Source organism: Stigmatopora argus, chromosome 15, assembly GCF_051989625.1.
Source record: "Stigmatopora argus isolate UIUO_Sarg chromosome 15, RoL_Sarg_1.0, whole genome shotgun sequence".
Taxonomy (NCBI): Eukaryota; Metazoa; Chordata; class Actinopteri; order Syngnathiformes; family Syngnathidae; genus Stigmatopora; species Stigmatopora argus.
In genome coordinates, this window is record NC_135401.1 from 12,562,710 (window position 1) to 12,585,288 (window position 22,579).

Here is a 22,579-nt window from a genome sequence, read left to right on the forward strand (position 1 = left end):
TGGACGTTTGGTCGCTGGGTTGTTACTGTTGAAACCAGCTCTCAAAATTATAATCATGAGAGAGAGAGTGAAATTAATATCTAAATATCTAATATCAAAATATCAACAGTAAACTCTCTGTCATAATTTGACAGCGAGCAAACCCGGCGACCAAACGTCTGTTCTATCAAACGTCCGTTCTACCAAACGTCTGTTCTATCAAACGTCCGGTCGACCAAACGTCCGGTCGACCAAACGTCCGGGGACCAAACGTCCGGGGACCAAACGTCCAGGGACCAAACGTCTTTCGACGAAACGTCCAGTCACGGATATTGACAGAGCCACGGAATCAAGCGGCCCTGCTTCACAAGTAAATCAAATTATTGTACTTTTTTTTCAAATTAGTTCTGTGAACACTGAGTTTTCTTTCATCAACAATCCAGACAAACACTTTTTTAGCATATGTGCGCGTTTATGTAATCAAGTTGAGTTTAAAGCCAAATTTCAGAATGCAACATTCTGAACTGAACCATAAACAAACACTCTTGTTTAGGGTCCTTGAATAAGACCGTTACATTAATGCAATTTCACATTTTACACTGACGTTCTACGACTCTTATAAATGATTTTACAGATCATGTAATACTGGATATTAAGATCCCTTAATATTCAACATTACAAATCAATTAACGAGAAAACATTTTTTTGCGTTTGTTCCGCTTCCTTTCTTTTATCAATAAAATACAGTTAGATTACATGTAAAGTTCCCATTTTTATTTGTCATTTCTGCATTTTTTAATTGCCGGCATCTGCAGGAGAAGCATTTTGTTCTTGTCTGTGACATCCACGGTGCCAACTGTGAAACTTTTGAAGAACTCCGTCAACAGCAGACTCCTGCTTACGAGGTCGCGTGACGTGCGCTTCGTCTTCTTTCTCGCCATCCTCGTCCTGCACTTGTACACCAGCGGTCACGCTATTCTGTCCCTCTGTCCTTGTGTGAGCGTGACCCTGAGTGGTCCTCTTCTTATTTTTCTGCCTGGGTCTCTCTCTATTCCACGCACTAGGAGCTGCTTCCTCCTCTTCATCATCAATTTCCTCCTCCTCTAAATCCTCATCATGGTGGTCTTCTATCATGGTCACTTCGAACTTAGGATGGCTAGCTATTTGAAAGAAGGAAGACGATTGAGGTCCGGACAGGTCTGAATCGTAGACTGAGAAAGGGAGGTGAAGGTAGTGTCCCGCGGCTGCTGCCGCAGCGTAGATGCAGCAGCATGTCTGACCGCAGTCGTTGCGGAGGCCTCCCTGTCCCGCACGGACCATACGGAACCGTTTACGGAAGGGTGGGCTTGCCTGGTGCGTGAAGCACGTTGGCGTGGAAGCGGACCTGTTGAGGGCCTGCTGTGTGTCGTTTGAGGTCGGAGGTAAGGCGCTGGTAAAAACCGGGTTGGGAGAGAGGCACCATTCGGTGCTCTGGAGCAAAATGTCCGTTCGTAGACGCCGGAGGAGGTTGTTAACGAGGACGGAGCGTCGCAAGAAAGCCTCAGGGTCGTCAATGAATCTCATCTTCTCCAGCGAGAGACGCAACACGTAGGCCCGTTCCTCCAAAGCGGGTGCCACCTAAAGGAGCAATTTGTTCCAGGGAAAGGAAATTGGTTAAAAAAAAGAAACAATTATTCTGATTCAGCCAGACAAATTTCAGGTTTTACTTGCTCTCGATGGTGAAATGTCCCATTTGCACCACCTCTCTTTTTGCTTGCAAAACAGATTTCTCTCTTTGGCTGGCTCTCTAATTTCACCTGCTCCCTGTTTTTGCATTTCTGATTTTTGACACAAACATCACAGATAGGCGGGCTTTATGGAAAGTGCGTCCTCTTTAGTCAAGTAGATTTTCAATGCCCCTTTAAGTTTTTACAGGTTTACTGCTCTGTTTCCCGTGATATTAGGCGTATGTACTAATTTTTCTGCTATTAATTATAAAAAAATAATAATAATAAAATAAAAATACATATATATATATAACTACATCTATATATATATAAATATATATATATGAATATATATATATATTCATATATATATATATATTCATATATATATATATATATATATATATATATTCATATATATATATTCATATATATATATATAAATAAATATTCTGCTTGACATTGAAATCTGATTCCAAAGCAAGTTTCAGCACTACAGAGATCAACTATGTAATGATGAAAAGAATAATATAATTCATTGTGAATTATTATGAAAAAAACTTCAAGCTACATTCCACAAAGTACATTACTGAACCATGGCTTTGGGTTTAAATCTTTGATTACTTACATTTTGGCAGTATGTCCTGAAACTTAATGATGCTTCATCATCATCAACAAACTTCCTCTTGAAGTATGCAATTCTTGATATTGACAGATGGTCAGGGGGTTGTCGAAAAGGGGATTCTACAGAGGAGCAAAGAATTATTTTAAGGAGCATTATATAAAAATACTGTTAACACTTCCAAGGTAAACTATGTGCGTAAAGGTTAATATTTTGCATCAATAGATATCTTTAGTAAACTTGTATTGCACTTAACATGTCAGGGGTGCTTGGACATAATAGTAAGACATAAAAGAATATCAAAAATTTACGTAGTGGTTATCCTCATGAGAGTTGTGGATTCAATGGAGCCGATCTCAAGAATCATATAGCTCCAGTTCCATAAAGTATCACTATCACTTCAGGAGGTCATTTATTGATTTTGATAAATTGGACTTCACTGAGCCACAAGCCTTATTACTTTCCTTTGCAAAATATATTTTTAAAAAGCGCAAAACATAGTTTAATCCCATTTCAATGTTAACCAGGAAGCCAAAGTCAGTTGTGGAAAGTGAAGTACTGGAAAGTAGGATTCTTCGAGTGGTGTCCCATCATCCGTTTAGTTTAACCTCTGGCATTTTTCAAGAAAATCAATTGTTTTATTGGGAAAATGGTTAATACATAGTGTATGGACTTACTTTTCTTTCTGTGATCCACTTTCAATTTTGTATTGACTCGTCGCACAAACACAAAAAGTATTGACTACTGTTTTCCATTGAGTCATACTGCCTCTGCCGGATCCTTCCATTACTTCATCGGTTTCAACCATGCAGAAGCACACCATTAGATGTTTATTTTAAATAAATAAATAATAATTATTGTACTATTTCCATAGTTATGGATCAGTGTGAGTCTTGATAATTTATTTTGAATACTCTTAACGATTTTATCATTTAATCAGAGTGTAAAAAATCATGATAGCTGGACTTTAAGGTTCATTTTCATGTCCAATGAATCTTACAAAAAAAAGATAGAACTCCTGGTCACATAGACACAAAAGAATGGTATAGGGTTAGGAAAAGGGGGTCAACAAATAAATATCCATTTGAATGTGTTTACCCTGTTTCCTCTGGTATTCATTGTGGGTGGATGAGGTGGTATTTGACAGGCATGTCTTACTGCAGCGCTCCGTTTTCCATAGAGGTTGGTATGTTGAGAGGGGAGGTTCTCCTTCTGGCTCCAAGAAAGGACTCATAGACAAGACGAGGGTCATTTCTTCCAGTGATTTGAATCTAGGAAAAAAGAAAAACATTCCATTACTTACTGAATAAAAATGACCAATTAATTATTCTAGGGGTGTGACAATAAATCAATATGGCGATATGATATACCACAATACGATGATATGGTCCCACAAAGTATCATGTAAAATAGAGGAACCAACACATTGGTTCTGAAGTTTTCCGCTACAAAAGTTTATGTCAACTCATTGGTTGCCATTGATGGCGTTAGACATCCAATACATTTAGGCTGTTCATTCCCTCCTCCCAGTCTAAATTAATTAGTTTTCTATTGTGCTTGTCATTTCCATGAAACAACCCTTTAATTGTGACTTCTCCTTACACATATTTGTGTCATTTGTTAATTTAATCTTGTTTTTATTTTACATATGATTGACTGAGTTAAAGTTTTGAAAATTGCTGACTCAATTACAATGTAATCTCTGTTTAAAGTGAGCAATAGAAAGATTCCATATGATGTCAGCGAATTAATGTCAACTTAGACAAGTAGGCCAGAGATGAGACTGACCAATTATGATATTTTGTGTGAACCACTTTTTGTTGTTCCTAAAGAATAAAGACTTAGTGACAAAACTGAGATAGGTCATGTTGAAACAGAATCCCACTTTGACAGGAATGAGTTTTATATTGTTCTTTTATTTTTGGAAATAGAGAGGTCCAATGCGAAATTACAGACAGTGTGTCCTTTTGATCACTGTGAATTTCTGTCATGTGAATTACAAATGAGTCCTCCAGTTCATGTACAATGCAAAACCAGCTGTTCCAAATATCAGCAGATGGACTTTCTTGTCACTACCTTTCTGCCACAAAGCTTGTTCACTTTGATAGCCTCTACAGATACACTTGAGTACAACCCTTCATGACAGACACAAACTGAGGTGACACCATGCTCACTCCTGCTGGGGTAGCAGATTAAAGTGTCCGCTTCAATAAGCTTCCCACTTGGCATGACTGAACAGCTTTACGCGTGTAGATTCCTCACAAGAAATTGTTCCTAAACTCAAAAGTGAAGTGTACTGTTTGTACATATGCTCCATTCAATGTCATTCTATGAATATTTCGTCTCACACACAAAAATGGGAGGCTGCAAGCTACCCATGTGTGTACTTTGGTATTTTTGTGTTCACATATTTAACTATTTTTTGTCAATTTAAATTTAAACTTCATTAGGGAGTGAGGAATGAACCACCTTGGGAGTTTAATGTTATTTTGGCTTTTTATACCAGCGTATGGCAGTGGCGGTCCGTGCATTTTCTCGTAGGGCCTTCAAGGAATCAATCCAACCCTCAAAAACAATTTTATGGCTATAAAACCTATACTGTAGCTACAGCAACCAATAAATCAATGCACAAAAATGGGGTAAAATCCACTTCCTAGCAGCATTTAATGATTAAATACAAATACTGGAGCTTTTCAGACATTACAACCGGGACAGGGGGGTTGATTTTTCCGGGGAAAGACAGCGATGAACGTCAATGGCGTACGGGCAAACATTGCCCGAAAATGGGGTAAAATCTAGCCGAAAACAGCATTTATTGATTAAATACAAATACTGGAGCTTTTTAGACATCAGAGTATCATTTCCCCGGGAAAAAGACAGCGATGAATGTTGATACGTCCATTCAGCCAATCATAGTTGGTGAAAGCGATGACGTATCCCTACGCCTGAGAGAAGGCAATGACGTATCCCTACGCCTGCGACAAGGCATTGTGGTGTTGCCAACTCGAAATCTGATTGGTTAAAGCAACAGTCTTATCACGCTTGTTTAATGCAGTAGAGCCTGCAGAACTGATTGTGAAGGCCTTGAGGCAGATTTCTGACCCTGGCAACAAATAATGGCTCAAATGTGATTGGTTAAATGCTTCTATATGAAAACACACATCTGGAAGCAGTGCAACCAGGGGGAAAAGCAATGAAAGGAAGCTAACAGACAATTTGGAATTATTTAATAAGTATTGATGGACAAAATATAATATATGATTCAGATATTTCTTAGGCCAGCAGAGAAGGCCCTGGAGGCCCTGACGGCCCGCCACTGGCGTAAGGCAAAACTGTTGGCTTGTCAGGAAGCATCTGAGGTTAGTGGGGCATCTTGCAGCACTGACCATACAGCTGTGATGAGGGATTGAGGTGTGTCCCGAAAATATATAAGATACTTCTCCCCACGTTCATGGTCCCAAAAACTCACTGACATAGTAGAAAAATCGTGCAGATTGGGGTAGACAAAGTAGCATCAATTTTCCTCGTGGTTTAAGCACAGTCAGCAGCAAAATTCCTTTAATCTGATCAAAGATCTGATTAAAAATATGATTAGATGCACTGTTTTAATAGATACTTAATGTATTGATTCAATTAGGTCTTGGGTGTTCGTGCATCACACATTTGCTAGAAATAAATTGTAAAACTGTAAAACATGATAGAATTGTCAGAAGTTTTATGACAAAGGCCCTCCCGGGAATCAAACCCGAAGATTGACCAATTATGCCGGGAAAAGTAGTAAAACAAGCTGTAGAAATGTTAGTGTTATTTTACATATTTTCTCAATTTTTCTACAATTAAGCCTTGAATCAATTTCATAATCTTTTAAAAGCTCCAGCAACATCAGGCAAATCTAGCCTTGTCATGTCTGTTGCTTGCTCTGGTTTCCGTTTGTTCCGAAATTTTCGATGTGTTTTCACGCGCCGGAATTCCGTTGTTCGGAATAAAATCTTGATTCGACTGGGCTTGATCGGCTCAGAATATTAGTGGTGTTTTTAATAATTGAAATTTGCCGTTGACAGCAATAGACATCCAATTCATTTGAAGTTGGAGGGCCGACAGCAAATGAATAAACATTCTTATGCTGCCACCCTCCCACTTCAAATAGATTGGACGTCTACTAGTAATAAACTCCTTTATATTCACAGGAGGGATGAAAAGAACCACATGATTGGACGCCTATCGTCATTATTTGTGTCAAACCACTGACTACTTGTATCGAAGGGACTCCCCCCACAAAGGACCTCCACTAGGGCTAATTATGTCAAAGCCATTGAGTGCTGCAATCATAGATAATTGGCTTCTTTTTGCCCTGTATGTTTCCCTCCAGAGTTGCATCTTCACCCGCAGCTATTTTCTTCCTCATCACCTCCCCTCACTGCTGCAGTTGCTATGTTTGCTTGGCACAAAGAAATAAGCATGCCATCGCTTCCCTTCCCATCTGCAGGGACCTCCATTTTGACATCCCACACTCTCCTTTACTAGCTCTTTCATCCCCCTCGTTTCGCTATTTCGCTCCATCTGTCTTACATCTTTTCAATAGCGGTCACAGTTGACAGCTTACTAACAAATACGAGGTGTAGACAACAGCAAAGAGAATACAGACCGAGCAGCAATGTGTGTTATTTGAGACGTGGAGGTTAGTGGCAGAGATGGTAGGAGTGTGAATCTTTGTCTACCAAACGATATGATTTGGGATTTAAGACTGACAATAACGATAATGATGAACTTACGGTACTCGGACGTTTCGTCAAAAGACGTTTGGTCCCCGGACGTTTGGTTGACCGGACGTTTGGTCGACCGGACGTTTGGTATAACGGACGTTTGGTCGCCGGGTTTGCGAATCCCGAGGTTTGAGTCACGAGACTTTCATTTGTTTAAACCGAACCCTATTCACTCAATGTTAAATAATAGTCATTAAATCCCTATTCACCCAATGTTAAAATCTATCAATTGCATGCATGCGAACCCGTTCTACCAAACGTCTGTTCTACCAAACGTCTGTTCTACCAAACGTCCGGTCGACCAAACGTCCGGTCGACCAAACGTCCGGTCGACCAAACGTCCGAGGACCAAACGTCTTTCGATGAAACATCCGGTCACGAACTTACGATATGGCAATACAACAATAATACATGGCTCAGGAAATCAACCGATACTATTCTATGACACAAGGAATATTGATAAAACCAAACAATTTCCATCTTTCTGTTGTGAATTTCAATGAGTTTAGCAGTAGCTGTCCCATTCTTTTGAACTGTGAGGCTAGCAGTGAATGAATATTCGTTCATTTGCTGCTGGACCTACCACTCCAAATGGAAGCAAATGAGTTAACATTGACACTTGATATGGAAAATTTAGTTGGTTCCTTTTTTTAAACAGTGACCAATTTTTAAAACAATACATCTATACAAATTAAATCTACATTTACAAATACAAAGTATATTACTAAGAGGAAGTGCAAACAACTGAAGCAAGGAAAGAAAAAAATCATGTCTGGTTGATGAGTAAAATTAAAGAATGAGAAGAGAACCACTCTCTCTGGCTTTCTCTCGACATCTCTTGGGAATGTGAATTAACTAAGAGTGCAGACTGCATGTGTAATGTGTAAGCTTGCGTTTCAGGGTGTATATCCAAGGGAAAAAAAGAACTTGTAAGGGTGAAAGCATATGTGATGTGCAAGTGTAAAAAAACACTACTTCACCTATGTTCAGTGGGAGCTCCTCCAGGCTTCGTCCCACTTATCTTTCCTCGCACAACTCCCCTACCTCTGTCAGACCTTATATTGCATTCTTTCATTAGAAACTTTGATTATGAGCAATTAATTGCAGTGCCAGGACGTGGAAAAAAAGACTGAATGAGAATTTAAAAAGAATATGTGAGGAGGGATAGCGGTGGAGAGAGAGAATGGATGGATAGAATGAATTAGGAATGGAAAGATAAGTGCCTTAGGGAGCCTTGTCATGAGTGGAGACAAGTCACCCACAGTGACGATTTCTGCTGTTATGATTGACTCCCTCCCTCCAGCGCCGAGACAGAGAGCACACACTCATACACAGCTTGTCATTTTGATGGGGAGTCAACCAAGGTCAACTGAGATTTTCAGTATATATTCAGTATATATATATATATATATATATATATATATATATATATATATATATATATATATATATATATATATATATATATATATATATATACATACATATATATATATATTTATATATATGTGTATATATACATATATATTTATATATATGTACGTATATATATACATATATATATATTTATATATATGTATATATATATATACATATATATATATTTATATATATGTGTATATATACATATATATTTATATATATGTACGTATATATATACATATATATATATTTATACATATATATATATATGTATATATGTATATATAGTATTGATTGATGATGACCGTTTTATTTTTGTAACTGTAGTCTAACACCCAATTATGTTGATTTCTTCAGTGAAGTGATGGTTTATCTGTCATTTTCTCTCTCACATAAATTGGCCAGCGATTCCTATTTAATGGAAAACATCCTAGAAAAATGTGGATGCACAAGCCAAACATTGGCGAACAATTCATTTGTTAGATGGTAGAAGTTTTCTAAAACATGGTTTTAATAAGATTCAAGAACTGTAAAGAATTTCCCTATGCAACCTCAGAATTGCTAATGGATTTCAGCATGTGTATGCGTTCAATGTTTAGTCTCATTTTTTTAAGCTAAGTATTTCCAAACCGCAGGGGAACAGATTACAATGAAAACACTTTGTCCTCTGTGGTTTTCACATCAAAATAGTTTCAGGTCCATCCAGGAGTCTCATACTACAGAAACACCCACATGGAATGATGTGTGTAATAACTTTCCTAGGAGTAGCATTCATAAGCATGTTATTTTGACATTCAATGCATTTGTATAACACAATGACAAATACAGCATAGATTGTTTTTTTTTTGCCTTTAGATTTTGTTATATAATTTCCACTTGTAATAAATACCTTAGTAATGGACATTGGTAAGAAGGGTCAGGTAACTCCGAAGCAAGCAAGTCTGTCAAAGCTGGGAATAGAATTTGTACACCACTTTAAGTCTACTAACTACGAGGCTCACAGACTATGAGGAACATAGCAAATTGTATTGCTATTGTAATGCTTGTTTTTTTGGCACAGATCGACATGGTGTTTGGGGAAACGCTGCATTTGTACTTTGACTTGCCTAACCAATGAAGCAGCGAGACACCAAAGCACTGGCAGACAATTACAAGCAACGGGGCTCTCCAAAACTTTCGGTTACACCAGTGTATCTAGGGCTCAGCGAGTAATTGCACAGGGCAACAGAGATCCACAATGAAAAAGTAAAGAAAATTCGTAAATCTTAACATGATGGACTGTGTCATTTTTTTAAACAAGTGGGAACTTTCATTTCGGGGAAATGGATAATCTGTAAAACAGAATACTTGAAATATTCTAAGGAAAGAAAGGCGAGTGTTAGGGCTACTTGGTTTTATGCTTTTTTCCCCCTGGTGTCCTGTCTGAGTGACTGCCCATTGTGTTCAGCTGTCGTTTCTCCGCCCCTGGTGTATTCCCTGCCTGCCCCCTCGTGCGTTTCCCAGGTGTTCCTAATTGTCTCATCAACCCATGTCAGTCTATTTAAACCCCACTGATTATTGTGTCATTTGTTGTTGTTTGCTTCCCCTGCCATGTGTCTGCGTTACCTTGTTCCTCGATTCCCCGTGTTTTCCCTAGTCAGGTTTGGTTTGGTAATTTGATTTCTAAGTCTTTGTTATTTTCTAAGATCCTGCCTAAGTTATTAAAGTTTTGGTTATGAGCACTATTACCCTCGTCCTCACCTGCTTCCCTGCGATTGGGTCCTATTCCTCGTGTCCTCGCATCGACATCTCCCCAAAAACGTAACAGCGGGTGGATTTTGTGTGCAAATAGAAAATGATTTTTGGTGAGTAAAATGATTTTACATTTAGCTAAAATATGTCTATATTCTTAAATAATATTGCAATTTTAGGAGATTATTATTGATGCTTTTTGTATGTGTGTCGTAGCTGTAGCTGCAGTAAAGATTTCTAGCCAAAAAATAGATATTGAGGGTTGGATTGAATGAGATGGAGTACTACTGAAGGCCCAGGTGTGAAATGTGCAAACCACTGGTTATTGATTTAGTGAATCTGTTGCATAGACATGAAGAAAATAAACAATTTAGAATACTACGTGGTTGTGTATCTGCATATCCTATATAAAGTCACAAAATGCTTTATTAGTCATTATGTTATGTCAACACTTAAGTCATTGCTGTGCACATTCTGTTCACCTTTGTGGTGTTGTATTTTTGTTGTTGTTGTTACTTTACACCATAATTTCTATTTTTTTCCTCACCCGGTCACTAACCCCCTTTATATTGCCTGTTTTGCCCCAAATGTAGTTGCATTTTATTATTATTTCTATTCATTTTAAGTTTAAAGACTGTCTTTGACCCATAAATTGATATTTAGTAGTTTGGAAAAAACTGGCGTAGAATTTGGGTGCTGTGATGTCACTTTAATAATGAATTCAGATGGATAAAGAAAATTCAGAGTGAAAAGTTTAATACTGGTTAACATAGAGAGAAGTGGTTCACTTTATCATAATTTTGAGGTTGAGATTTTTTATCCTTTTAGATCAGGGGCTTATTAATTAATTGCGGACGAATTGTGCCTGTTAGTTAGGCTGAAAGTTAGCCAGGCGAGGGCACAGCCTTCAGTCTATAATTATTAAGTTAATTAAGGCATACACTATGCATGTTTAACTGTGGAAGGAATTATTATGACTCTACTTGACCAAAACTCAAAATCACCCGTTACTATTTCTATAAATTTTTCATTTAATCGAAGAGCAGTGACTACTACTCTTATTCAAATATCTGTGATGTGGCACGCCTACTAAATGACCACATCGAGCATTATGTGTGTGCCAATGCTTGGTCAAAATGTGTACTGCAGCATAAAGGAAAAAAAAAACTCAACCATACACACAAGGGAAGAGCCCCGGTCCGCTCTTTACATGTAAACGGTAATCTGTGTTTCTGTTGGACCAAATCTAAGTGACACATCTCTGCAGTGAAAAAATAAGTGGGCATAACCTATAAGAGCTGCCTGCGGTTGCACTGACAGGGGCCTGACAGCGAGCATCAGAGCGCAGTGATCTCACAGCAGACATTCTAAAATCTCATTGCAAATGTCTTAGACGAATGGCACTCCCACATAGATTTACAAACACTAAAAGTTGCATCACTGTTCTGAATGTGAACATTTGTAGATTGTATTTTAGGTTTAAAATACAGTGGTACTTCTGCTTACAAACACCTCGAAATACAAAATATTCTGTGTACGAATGTTGGAATTATTTTATATAAGTTATCCTGATTCTGGTATGACTGTCGAAATGTTAGTTAACAGAATTGGAGAGTGTCTTGGGCCCTGGAAAGTTTCACCTTATTCAACAAAGAGGAACTACCCAGGGGGGCGGACGCCTGTCTGTTTGTCTGTTTTGTGAGGGTTGCAAGATATCAGGAATAAGACTATAAAGATGTTATCTTGAAGGGGCATATGGTCATGATCAAAGAACCTTTTGTAACAGGGAGAGAACTATCTCTCCTTTGATCAGCTTGAAACTTCCTGTAACTTGGACACTCCCAAAACACAATAAGAGACTTGGCGGAGGAAGATTTTCTTCAGAGTGTTTTGGAGAGCTGTGAGAGTGACAGTCTCTGAACCTCTCATTTTTTAAATAAAGTTAACTCAAATTCTCTGTGATTTCCTTCTTTTCAGGTTGGTGAAACAAATGTTTGGTGTTTGAACCTAACATTTAATTGGTCCTTCGAGCCGGATCCCAAGACACCTAACGATCCCAGCGGGTGAGCAAGATCCAGAAAAGTCTGTGGCCACAGCATAAAGATCCTTTTTCCAGGACTGTTTCTTCCTTACGGGCTGGGGTCCAAAGGTTGAAGGGATACCGAGGACGCAGAGAATCGTGAGTGAATTTTATTTAAAAAAGGAATGAATGAGAAAAAATGAATGAATGAAGGCGTAACAGACCCCTTTAGTTGGAAAGACTAATTAAACTCTGTAAAATTAAATCCGTTGGCGTAACAGACACCCTTAGTTGCAAAAGACTAATTAAACTCTGTAAAGGATAGCGGAGTCCTGATTAAAAAGAAATGAAAACCCTGAGAATCCTAGAGCCCTATCAGGTAAAAAAAATTCAAACAACAAAATTCCACATGCGTACAGAGGTCAAATTCAAACAACAAACTTTCGCAGGCGGACAGACACCCTTAGTTTTAGCACACTAATTAAATTCTGTAAAGGAAAGCGAAATCCAGGATGTATTGAATAGGAAAAATCTGTGACGGATAGTGGAGTTCTGGGTGTATTGAATGAAAAGAGAAAAAAAGGATAGAGTCCTGGTTAAAGAGAAATAAATAAGTGAATTAAAAGGAGTGAACGTGCAAAAAAGTGTGTTTGGAAATACATTTTACCATTTGGTGATTTGTATCTCATATCAAACAACAGGAGACAAATGTCGACCTTTAGTGGATGTATGTAGACATGAGACTCCGCCTGAAAAGGTTGAAGTGAGTTTACCACTAAAGGAATTTATCGACATCCTGTTGTCTAAACCCAGTGTTAGTGCACTATAGGTGCAAAGACCCACTGGGACTAAATTTTATTCAAAAATGGGTAAAGTACAAAGTAAAACAAGTAAAAAAGAGGAATTCCTCTCGGAACTTGCGTCTAAAGACTGGAAGATAGTTCATAGAGAGGATCCCGACGCGGTGGAATCCTTGCATTATTGGGTAAAAAAATATGGGTTCACCGGTAGACTAATAATAAAAGATATCCGTGAACTACAACAAAAAATCGAAAAATCGTGTAACAAAAAACGAAGTAAAATGCAAAAACAAGGTTATGATCAAACCAAAGCGTGGTTGCGAATAGCAGGGCAAATAGAAGAGGTTGAGAAAGTAGCTAAACAAAAAAGAGAAGAGATAACTATATTAGGCCTGTTAAAAAACAGTGGTCCCTCTTCAGCTCTCCTCGTGCGAGGCTCCACACGCAAGCGGGGAGCACGACGACGAGGGGGGGGAAAGGGGGCCTGCTGGTCGTGCGGCAAAGAAGGCCACATAGCCAGGGAATGCGGGGGCAACCCTCCCCGCGCACAGCGACGACATGATAGCGCACGACTAGAACAGAAGGTAGCAAAACAAATGGTTAACAAAAGTAAGGGGAATAGATAGATAAAAAAGGTGGTGAAACCCCCCTTCACAGATGCGGACCCCCCTCAAGCTAAACACTCTTTGCAAACAAAAGGAGAGGGGGGCTGGCTGGGGGGGGGAGCGCCCATACAGTTTACTGCTCCCTTCACACCAAAGACAAAGGGCAGGAAAGACTACCACAAGAGAGACAGAGATAGTTGATAGTGTTATGATATATTAGTGAAAAATTATGGGTCTTTTATTAAACACTAAAATTTATATTAGGAAATGCCTAGTGAAAGGTTATTTTCCCTAAATTGTAATTGAGGTAATAGTGAGCACAGAAAATGGCTCTTATTTTAAATAAAACTGCCTTCTTAGAGCGGATAGGAATTCAGCCAGAGCTTTAACTATTGGGTTTTAGAAATATGAGAGTGATTTGCGATTTAGACTTAAGTATTAAGAATCATCCAAATTATTAATGATATCAAACATGAAAACAATGCAGAAATGGCATTTATCCAAATTATTAGGTAAATTTAGATAAATTGTTTGTCTTTTTGTGTTTCTAATTGGCCGACCATCAAGATATAATCAATCAGATATCAAGGTGGAAAATGATTTAGAAATTTGAAACCAAAAATTTTGATGAAAATTATGGAAAATTGTTTAGTCAAATGAAATTTTAATGGTAAAAGCAGCAGTACTCCAAACGTGAAATTTGAAGTGGAGAAACAAATCTGCTATGCAAAATTTAGGAGCACTGAAAAGACAGTGCTTGATACCAAATTCCAAAGTACTATTGATTTATTGTGATAATGGCATCCAAATTGTGTTAACAGAATAATTGACTGAATTGACAAAAGTTTCCATATTTCGTTCCGAAAAGGAAAAAAAAAAATGGAAATCTAATTTAGTGGAATATACCAAACACCATTATTAACTACACGATTGGAATTGGAGGATGAGGCTAAACATATGTCTGCATAAAAGAAAAAACTTTAAAGAAACGCATTAATTTTGGGTTGGCAGAGGGAGATTGCATTTCTCAACAGGAAACATGATGAGCAACCCGGGATGAGAGTGCAAATGTTCCTGACCAAACCAGCAGACATGAAAATAGCGGATCCATTTTGTGCTCTGTAAGAAGGTTCTCTCAGTTGAAACGTATGAGACAGGTAAGATAAACTTTTTGACGTAATCAGACAAAATGGCAAGCACTCCAATATTGATTGGAAAGATTATTGCTCGGGGAGCAATGCTGTAAGCCATAAGGAACTTTTTATATTGGTTTTATTGTCTCCATATAAAAAAGCGTTTCAATTGAGACTACACCTTCTTACAGATATTTAAAGTAAACAATTGTGACTAGATCTTCTTACATATTTTTAAAGTAAACAATTAGAAAGAGAATGGATAGAAATGTAACTAGAATTTAATTTTATGCCTGACTATTGAAAAATATTGATTAAGAAAGTTTCATAGGAGATGATTGGCAAACTCCGAAGACAATGGAATGTTACATTTGATAATAAGACTACACTGAGGTTAATATGCAAAGCAATACACATTGTTAAATGAATTTGGGACTTGATTAGTATGCATTTTAAAAGTAATGGGCTTTAATTGCTCTAAAAGATACAATTATGTTAAAAATATTGACCCTGACAAACAAGGGGTGATTACATTTTACTGGGTTCAATTCTATTTAGAATTATAAATGTGTGCATTTTGTTTCTGAATATTAATTGATGTGAATCTAAACTGTTACAGAGAACGGGAAAGCTGTTTTCCTGGGGAGAAAGCAGCCTGGTTTGCTTTTTGTATTTTTCCTATTCTTAGTATGATTAGTTAATTTGTGTAATTGTAGGAAAGAGGAAAAAACAAATATGGGTTTTGATCTTAACAAGGAAGCAGTGTTCAAAATAGAATATCAACTAGCATGTTTAATTTTGACTGATAAGGTATTTAAATTTTCACAAACATAATGATGAATGTTAAGCACGTGTTAAAGACAACGACAGAACACAGCAGCATACACAACAACAAAACTGAGCCGATCTCAAGAAGTCAGCAGACGAACTGTACAAAGCTAAAGGCCTACCGTACCTACCAAAAATGTATTCCATAATTGAGCCATAAATGTCTCAACAGGGGGGAGGTATGGTGAAGAGGTATAAATACCTATTTTAAATTTTTGTAGGAACTGTTTAATTTGTTATTTTTTATTGATCTGTAAAGAACATGGGATCTCCAAAATCATCTGGAGTGACAATGGAGCTCATTTTTCAAACAGCATAGTGCAAAACATGGCAAAACAACTGGTAGAACTAGCTCGAGATTAACACCTTTTGAGATAGTTATTGGAAGACCATTTCAACTTCCTTTATGGGAAGATGAAGGAGAGAAACTCATCCAAAGAACATGTAAGGTGCCGTGATCTTTTGTCTATCTTGCAGGAGGTGGTGTAGCCAGGTGACTGGATCCTGATCCGAGTCATAAAAATGAAGTCCTGGTTCTCTCCACGATGGGAAGACCCATTCGTGGCCCAACTCACCAACCTCCACAGCAGCAAAGATCGCTGAAAAGTCAAAGTCGATTCAGGTCAAGGTGTTCGAGACAGGTGACTCTGAGTGGACTAAGTCGGACGGTGTCAAAACCCTTGTCCGTGAAGAAACTCATCTGACGTCTACTCACCAGCCACGAGCACCCCTCACTTAACCCTGACCTCCCATAGACTTTGCACCTCTATACAGAAGCCACAGTGAAAGCTGTTGCCATCCACATCACAGTGACTGGACTGTCAGTGACAGCCTGGGCGTATCTGAACGCCCCGCCCACAGAGCCTCGAGTTGGAAAACAAGTGCAGGAAACGTCCTGTCTCAACACTGGAATGGCAGAGCCAAGCGGTCCGCTCCTGGATGGGGAGACGGGGACCCAACCTACATCGACAGCATCGGGATTCCCCGAGGTGTACCGGATGAGTATAAACTCGCTAACCAAATGGCAGCTGGTTTTGAATCATTCCTGTGTTGGTGGTGTACTATTAACAAAAATGTGGACAGAATCAACTACATCCATTACAATGTGCAACGACTGGAGAACAGGACGGAGGAAGGGTTTGCAGCCATCCATGAACAGTTGTCGGTGACCTCCTGATGGCGTTCCGGAACAGAATTGCTGTTGACATGCTCACGTTCATCCCTAACAATACAGCAGCTGACGGGAGTTTAACCAAGGCCCTGGAGGGCCTTCGATCCCTCAACAGCAAGATGAAAGAACATTCTGGAGTCGACACCTCAATGTGGGGCGAATTTGGTAGCATGTTTGGCGAGTACAAACAGTTGATTGTATCAGTTTTAATGTCAATCGCTGTTTTTGCTGCCATTCTCACAACTTGTGGATGTTGCTGCATTCCCTGTATTCGTGCGTTATGTGAAAGGTTAATAACAAATGCTATACAACCAGTCAAATCCGAAATGTATGCCTTATTGACATCTGGAGGCGAACCACGGGATGACGACGACGCCGACGCATCTGGAGATGAGGAGGAAATGCAGTTCATAGGACTGCCTGACATGTTCCCAGATGCTAAAGACTATGGCATTGACTTTTGAGTGTAACGTTTTTTCTGTTATTTTTGTGATCCTGTAATGTGAAAATCTGAAAAAAAGAGGTTATGGGTGATGATATTTTATAGCAGAATCCGGATAAACAGGAGGGTTATGTTGGAATTATTTTATATAAGTTATCCTGATTCTGGTATGACTGTCGAAATGTTAGTTAACAGAATTGGAGAGTGTCTTGGGCCCTGGAAAGTTTCACCTTATTCAACAAAGAGGAACTACCCAGGGGGGCGGACGCCTGTCTGTTTGTCTGTTTTGTGAGGGTTGCAAGATATCAGGAATAAGACTATAAAGATGTTATCTTGAAGGGGCATATGGTCATGATCAAAGAACCTTTTGTAACAGGGAGAGAACTATCTCTCCTTTGATCAGCTTGAAACTTCCTGTAACTTGGACACTCCCAAAACACAATAAGAGACTTGGCGGAGGAAGATTTTCTTCAGAGTGTTTTGGAGAGCTGTGAGAGTGACAGTCTCTGAACCTCTCATTTTTTAAATAAAGTTAACTCAAATTCTCTGTGATTTCCTTCTTTTCAGGTTGGTGAAACAAATGTTTGGTGTTTGAACCTAACAACGAAGCGCTTCAATGGGAATACACAGTAATGCCTTGAGATACAAGCTTAATGCGTAGTGAGCAATGTACCTCTACTTACGAATGATTCTACATTCAAAATTTTCGGGTCACATAACCCTTTGATATGAAAATTATTGTTCGAATCTTCGAAAACAAGATCCAAGTTCCAAAATCCCCCTAAATACATTTCATGTATCTGTTATTTTATTTTGAAATTGTCGCAGCAGTGTCGTGTCCCGCTTCACAATTTCCCAACAGTCAAGCTTCCCATTAGCTGTCTCACAAAAACAACTGTCACATGTTTTTTTGTGGAGTTAAGGAAACTTTGTCTTTGATTTAAAATCACCGCTGCGAATGAAAGAAGAACTGGGCCTTGTTATTCATCCATGACTGATATTGCAAGGCAATATGTACAGCCATAACCCACCTATACCATTGCTACAATATTGAAGCATAAGGAAGCATTAGAAGTGCCGACTATGGCATGGCCTTTCTGCACCGAAAGACAAGGTGCAGACACTATCACTTCTTTGCAATGTTCCCTCTAATTTTTCGTTGGTCTGAGCAGAAAGTCAACCTCCCTGAGCGCACTGAGTACCAGTGTGAGCGACATCATCGGTACTCGGATGATTCGCCTAAAGACGTTTCGCCGACGGACGTTTGACAGACGGGCAGGTCGCCGAATGAACGTTCGGCGGAACGTCCATTCGGCGACCTGTCCATTTTTCATGTAAAACATGCTGTAAAACACGAAAAACATAAGTGGACAGAGCTACTGCCACTTGCTGCCGCTTAAACGGCGCCATCATGGGGAAAGGGGTAAAAAAAAAAAAAAAAAAAAAAAAAAAAAAATTCCGATTTTTTTTTTTTTTTTTTTTTACTGCGCGCCATATGATTGCTGCTGCGCAGCGAGGACGAGAGTAGTGCGCAATTGCGCACGCGCGCAGCTTAGAGGGAACACTGCTTCTTTGGATAGAGAAGGAAGAAATTGCAGGACAGATTGACAGAGTTGATTATTTAGGAAAAAACAGCTAATTAATACAAAGTTGTTTTGAATTCAAAATTTGAAGTTGTTTAGATTATGTAGATATTTGGAATTTGCCTGTTCTTCCCAGGACTGCATGGGTTTTCTCTGGGTACTCCGGTTTCCTCCCACATCCCAAAACTTGCATGCTTGGCTGGTTTAAATAAAGGCCCTTAAGTATGAGTGTGAGTGTGTATGGTTGTCCGTCTCCATGTGCCCTGCGATTGACGGCCAATCAATTCAGGATGTCCCCTGATGTCTGCTAGAAGGGTGGGGTGGACCCCAGCACCTCCTGTGACCTTTGTGATGACAAGCGGTACGGAAAATGAATGAAAGGATTTGAGATTTGTATTAGTAATCCTTTTATAACTTTGTTAAAAATATATTAATATCCTTGATAAATGATAGTATTCCTTATCTTAATAGGTATCAGATTGGGACTAAAAATCTGATGACTCGCATGCAAAAATATGAGCTCGGGACAATATCGGGACCCTAATTTTTTGTACGCTTCAGCCATGCAAAAATGACTATTTGATATAACTGTTCGGTTAGGTTTTCATTTGTTGTATTTTCCACAGGAGACAATTTATGATCTGTTGCGGTAATTCGCATTTGTGTTGTGGTTATTTTCCTTCTAGTTATGGCTATATGTTTGCATTAGTATGTCCATTTTCATTTGTGCTTTTTCTTTTGCAAAGCCTTTAAAATGGGTGGTTTGCCCGGCACTTCTCACCCAGTCCAGTAGGTTTAGATACAGTATGTGCAGCACAAGTTGTAATAACGTTATGCTCGGCCCCATGTCTGCAGAAATCCTGTCCCTTAAATATGTATCAACTCCCTTTCAGTGTGTGCTGCATGCTAAAGGCCATGTTCTGAACTATTGCTCCAGATGTGCGTTTCAATGTCCTGCTGAGAAAGATGAATGGCTCAGGGTGCTTCTGGTTACCGGCAGGTTCATTTCCTTAATGAGCAGAAGAATCTGGTGAGATCAAGATATGATTGATAGCCTCACAAGAGAATCAGAGAGGGGGGGGATAACACAGTGAGATCTTTTGATAAGGTGTAGGAGCAGTGGGTTCTTGCATATAGTAAAGACAATAATCCAGTGCACTACCAAAGGACGTCATCATGTTAGATAGAACTTTCCCTGGTTTGTAAACTTAACATGTGTTAATTATCATAACATTGCCACTTATTCTCAACTTTTGAACTAAAATAGGAGAAATGTCTTCCAAAATAGTATGCAATCATGTTTTACTTGTTTTATAATGGTTTTAAACCAGACTTGTTTGCCCTTCTTTTCAAAGGGTGGGCATTGTATTAGGAACAAAAATATTTTTTCGTTATTTTCTGCTAGGCTGACATGAGTTTACGTAAATATACATTGTGAATTCTGAACACAAAGGAAACCAGGGGGATGCACCCTTGAGCAAATGACCCTATTTAAAAATAAATGTTGATTACATGCCAGATGAATTATAAAAACAAGTTTGAATGATTTATCTTTGTCTTATTAGTTTTAATTTCACCCAAAGTTAAACCAGAAGCGTGTCCAGTTCATCACACTAAAAGTAACAAACTCTTGTGATTCCTGTTCACAAAGTTTCATTTATCACCTCCATTTACTGTGAAATAATGATAATAATTGCAAGTCTTATGTAAACCTGTGTCCAACTTTTTACTCTTTCAGTGCCATTGCCAATGATAGTCAATTATGTTGCTCTTTTCCTCTTCTGTAAATCTAAAGGATTTTCTCACTGATAGAGGTCCAGTCCATTTGAACTGGGAGGGTCGCAGCAGATTAGTTTTTCTCCCCATTTTCTAAACCGCTTTGTCCTCACTAGGGTCACGGGGGTTGCTGACTTCGGGCCAGAGGCAACCATTCACGCTCACACTCATACTTACAGGCAATTTAGAGTGTCCAATCAGCCTACCATGTATGTCTTTGGAAAGTGGGAGAAAACCGGAGTACCCAGAGAAAAACCACGCAGGCGCAGGCAGAACATGCAATTCACACAGGTGGAATGACTTGGATTTGAACCCAGGACTCCCACTGTGAGGCCGACGCGCTAACCACTCAGTCGCCGGGCCGGGTGGCAGCACATGAATAGATGAATTGATTTGGATCAATAACAGCTAATTAGTCAACAAATAAAATGCAAAAATATCTTGAATTAGTAGTATGAGTCGTGCAAAATCACATTGACGCAATGACAATACATTTTTGGTGACCGATGGTTGTGCAATAACAAATCAAAAACTGAGTATGGATACCTTTGCAACTAATGTTTATTTGCATATCTCCCATTTGAGATGTATCGGACATTTTTGCCTCATAACAATGTACAAATGTTCAAATATGTAAGAAAAAGGATATCTTCATCTTTAACTTTTAAATTGGAGATTCCTCTTGAGGATTTAAGTAAGCAAGAATTCTATATTGTTATAATCATAGATTATTGTTGACTTCTTGTTGAAGTAAATCTTGTAAAAAAATTAGTTTAATAATTAATTCTAATCATTAAACGATACATACATATTGATTTAAAAGTATGCATTATAGTAACCTTTAATTATTTCATTGTCATTGACGACGATAGCTGTCTAATTATGTCGTTCTATTCATGCTTCTGCTGTTAAATTAGATGTGTTTATCAACAGTGGACGTTCAATTCATTTGAACTGGGAGGGTTGGCAGAGAATGCACATTTATTCATCAGTATCCCAACAGTATCACAGCATCTTAAAACGCTATTGTGTTACCTGAGGCGAAGCCCTTTGGTATTTGCTTCTCAGATGCAGAGGAAATCCCCAAAATGCAGCAATAACAACCGCGTGCGTGACTTTAAATGTAATCTGTAGCCTGCAAAGACCACGTACTACAACGTGTTCCGTCCAGTTTCGTCACCCGAACTGCCAAAAGAATCCCCGAGCGTCGCACGCTGTGGCTCAAACGTCTTGTCCGTTTCTTCAGTCAGAAGAGTGGCAGCATGTCATCAAATAAAGTGTTATTCCGTCCGAGAGTGGCTTACTAAGACGCGGCTGCTGCTGCTGTTGTCCGGGCTCTTGTGAGTGAGTGAGTATGTGACGAAGAAGGAAAAACAACAGCAGCGTCGCATTTCCATCCCTTCATGTGAATTGCCGCCGCTGTTTGTGAAGCGCTCGCCGACTGCTTGGAATTTGACAAAGTCGACGCTGTCTCTGCTGTCTCCGGGCGACCGTCTAATTTTCAAAGGAGGGAGGGTGGGAAGATAGAAAAAAATATTACCATCTAATCATGCCGATTTATATTTTGGTCCGGTGGAGCGAGTGGTTTGTGCGTCGGCCTCACAGCTCTGGGGTCCTGGGTTCAAATCCAGGTCATGTCGATCTGTGTGGAGTTTGCATGTTCTCCCCGAGCCTGCGTGGGTTTCCTCTGGGTACTCTGGTTTCCTCCCACATTCCAAAAACAATAAGGAGGATAAAGCAGTTCAGAAAATGAGATGAGATGTATATACCACTTTATCCTCATTAGGGTCACGGGGGTCCTGGAGCCTATCCCAGCTGACTTTGGGCCAGTCGATCGCAGGGCACAAGGAGACGGACAACCATTCACACTCACACATACCTAGGGACAATTTAGAGCACATGTGTCAAAGTGGCGGCCCGGGGGCCAAATCTGGCCTGGGAAAGTAAATAATGAGTGGTGACTTTCTGTTTTAGGATCAAATTAAAATGAAGAGTAGA

At 39.1% G+C, this 22,579-nt stretch overlaps 2 protein-coding genes across 2 annotated transcripts in view; one reads left to right on the forward strand and one right to left on the reverse strand.

Annotated features, from left to right (window-relative positions):
- The window catches only part of sntg2 (syntrophin, gamma 2), a 101,969-nt gene extending 83,537 nt beyond the window's left edge, over nt 1–18,432 (forward strand). Inside the window, exon 18 of the mRNA XM_077620507.1 lies at nt 18,359–18,432. The gene's annotated coding sequence lies outside the window, so the exon portion shown is untranslated. The remainder of the gene's footprint in view (nt 1–18,358) is intronic.
- sertad4 (SERTA domain containing 4) lies at nt 227–22,118 on the reverse strand. Its single transcript, XM_077620510.1, has 4 exons — nt 21,617–22,118; nt 3,406–3,578; nt 2,314–2,429; nt 227–1,596 (listed from the first exon to the last, which is right to left on the reverse strand). The coding sequence occupies exons 2-4, from the start codon at nt 3,557–3,559 to the stop codon at nt 775–777; spliced, it is 1,092 nt and encodes a 363-aa protein (XP_077476636.1). The 5' UTR covers nt 3,560–3,578; nt 21,617–22,118; the 3' UTR covers nt 227–774.
- Between the last annotated feature and the right edge of the window lie 461 nt (nt 22,119–22,579).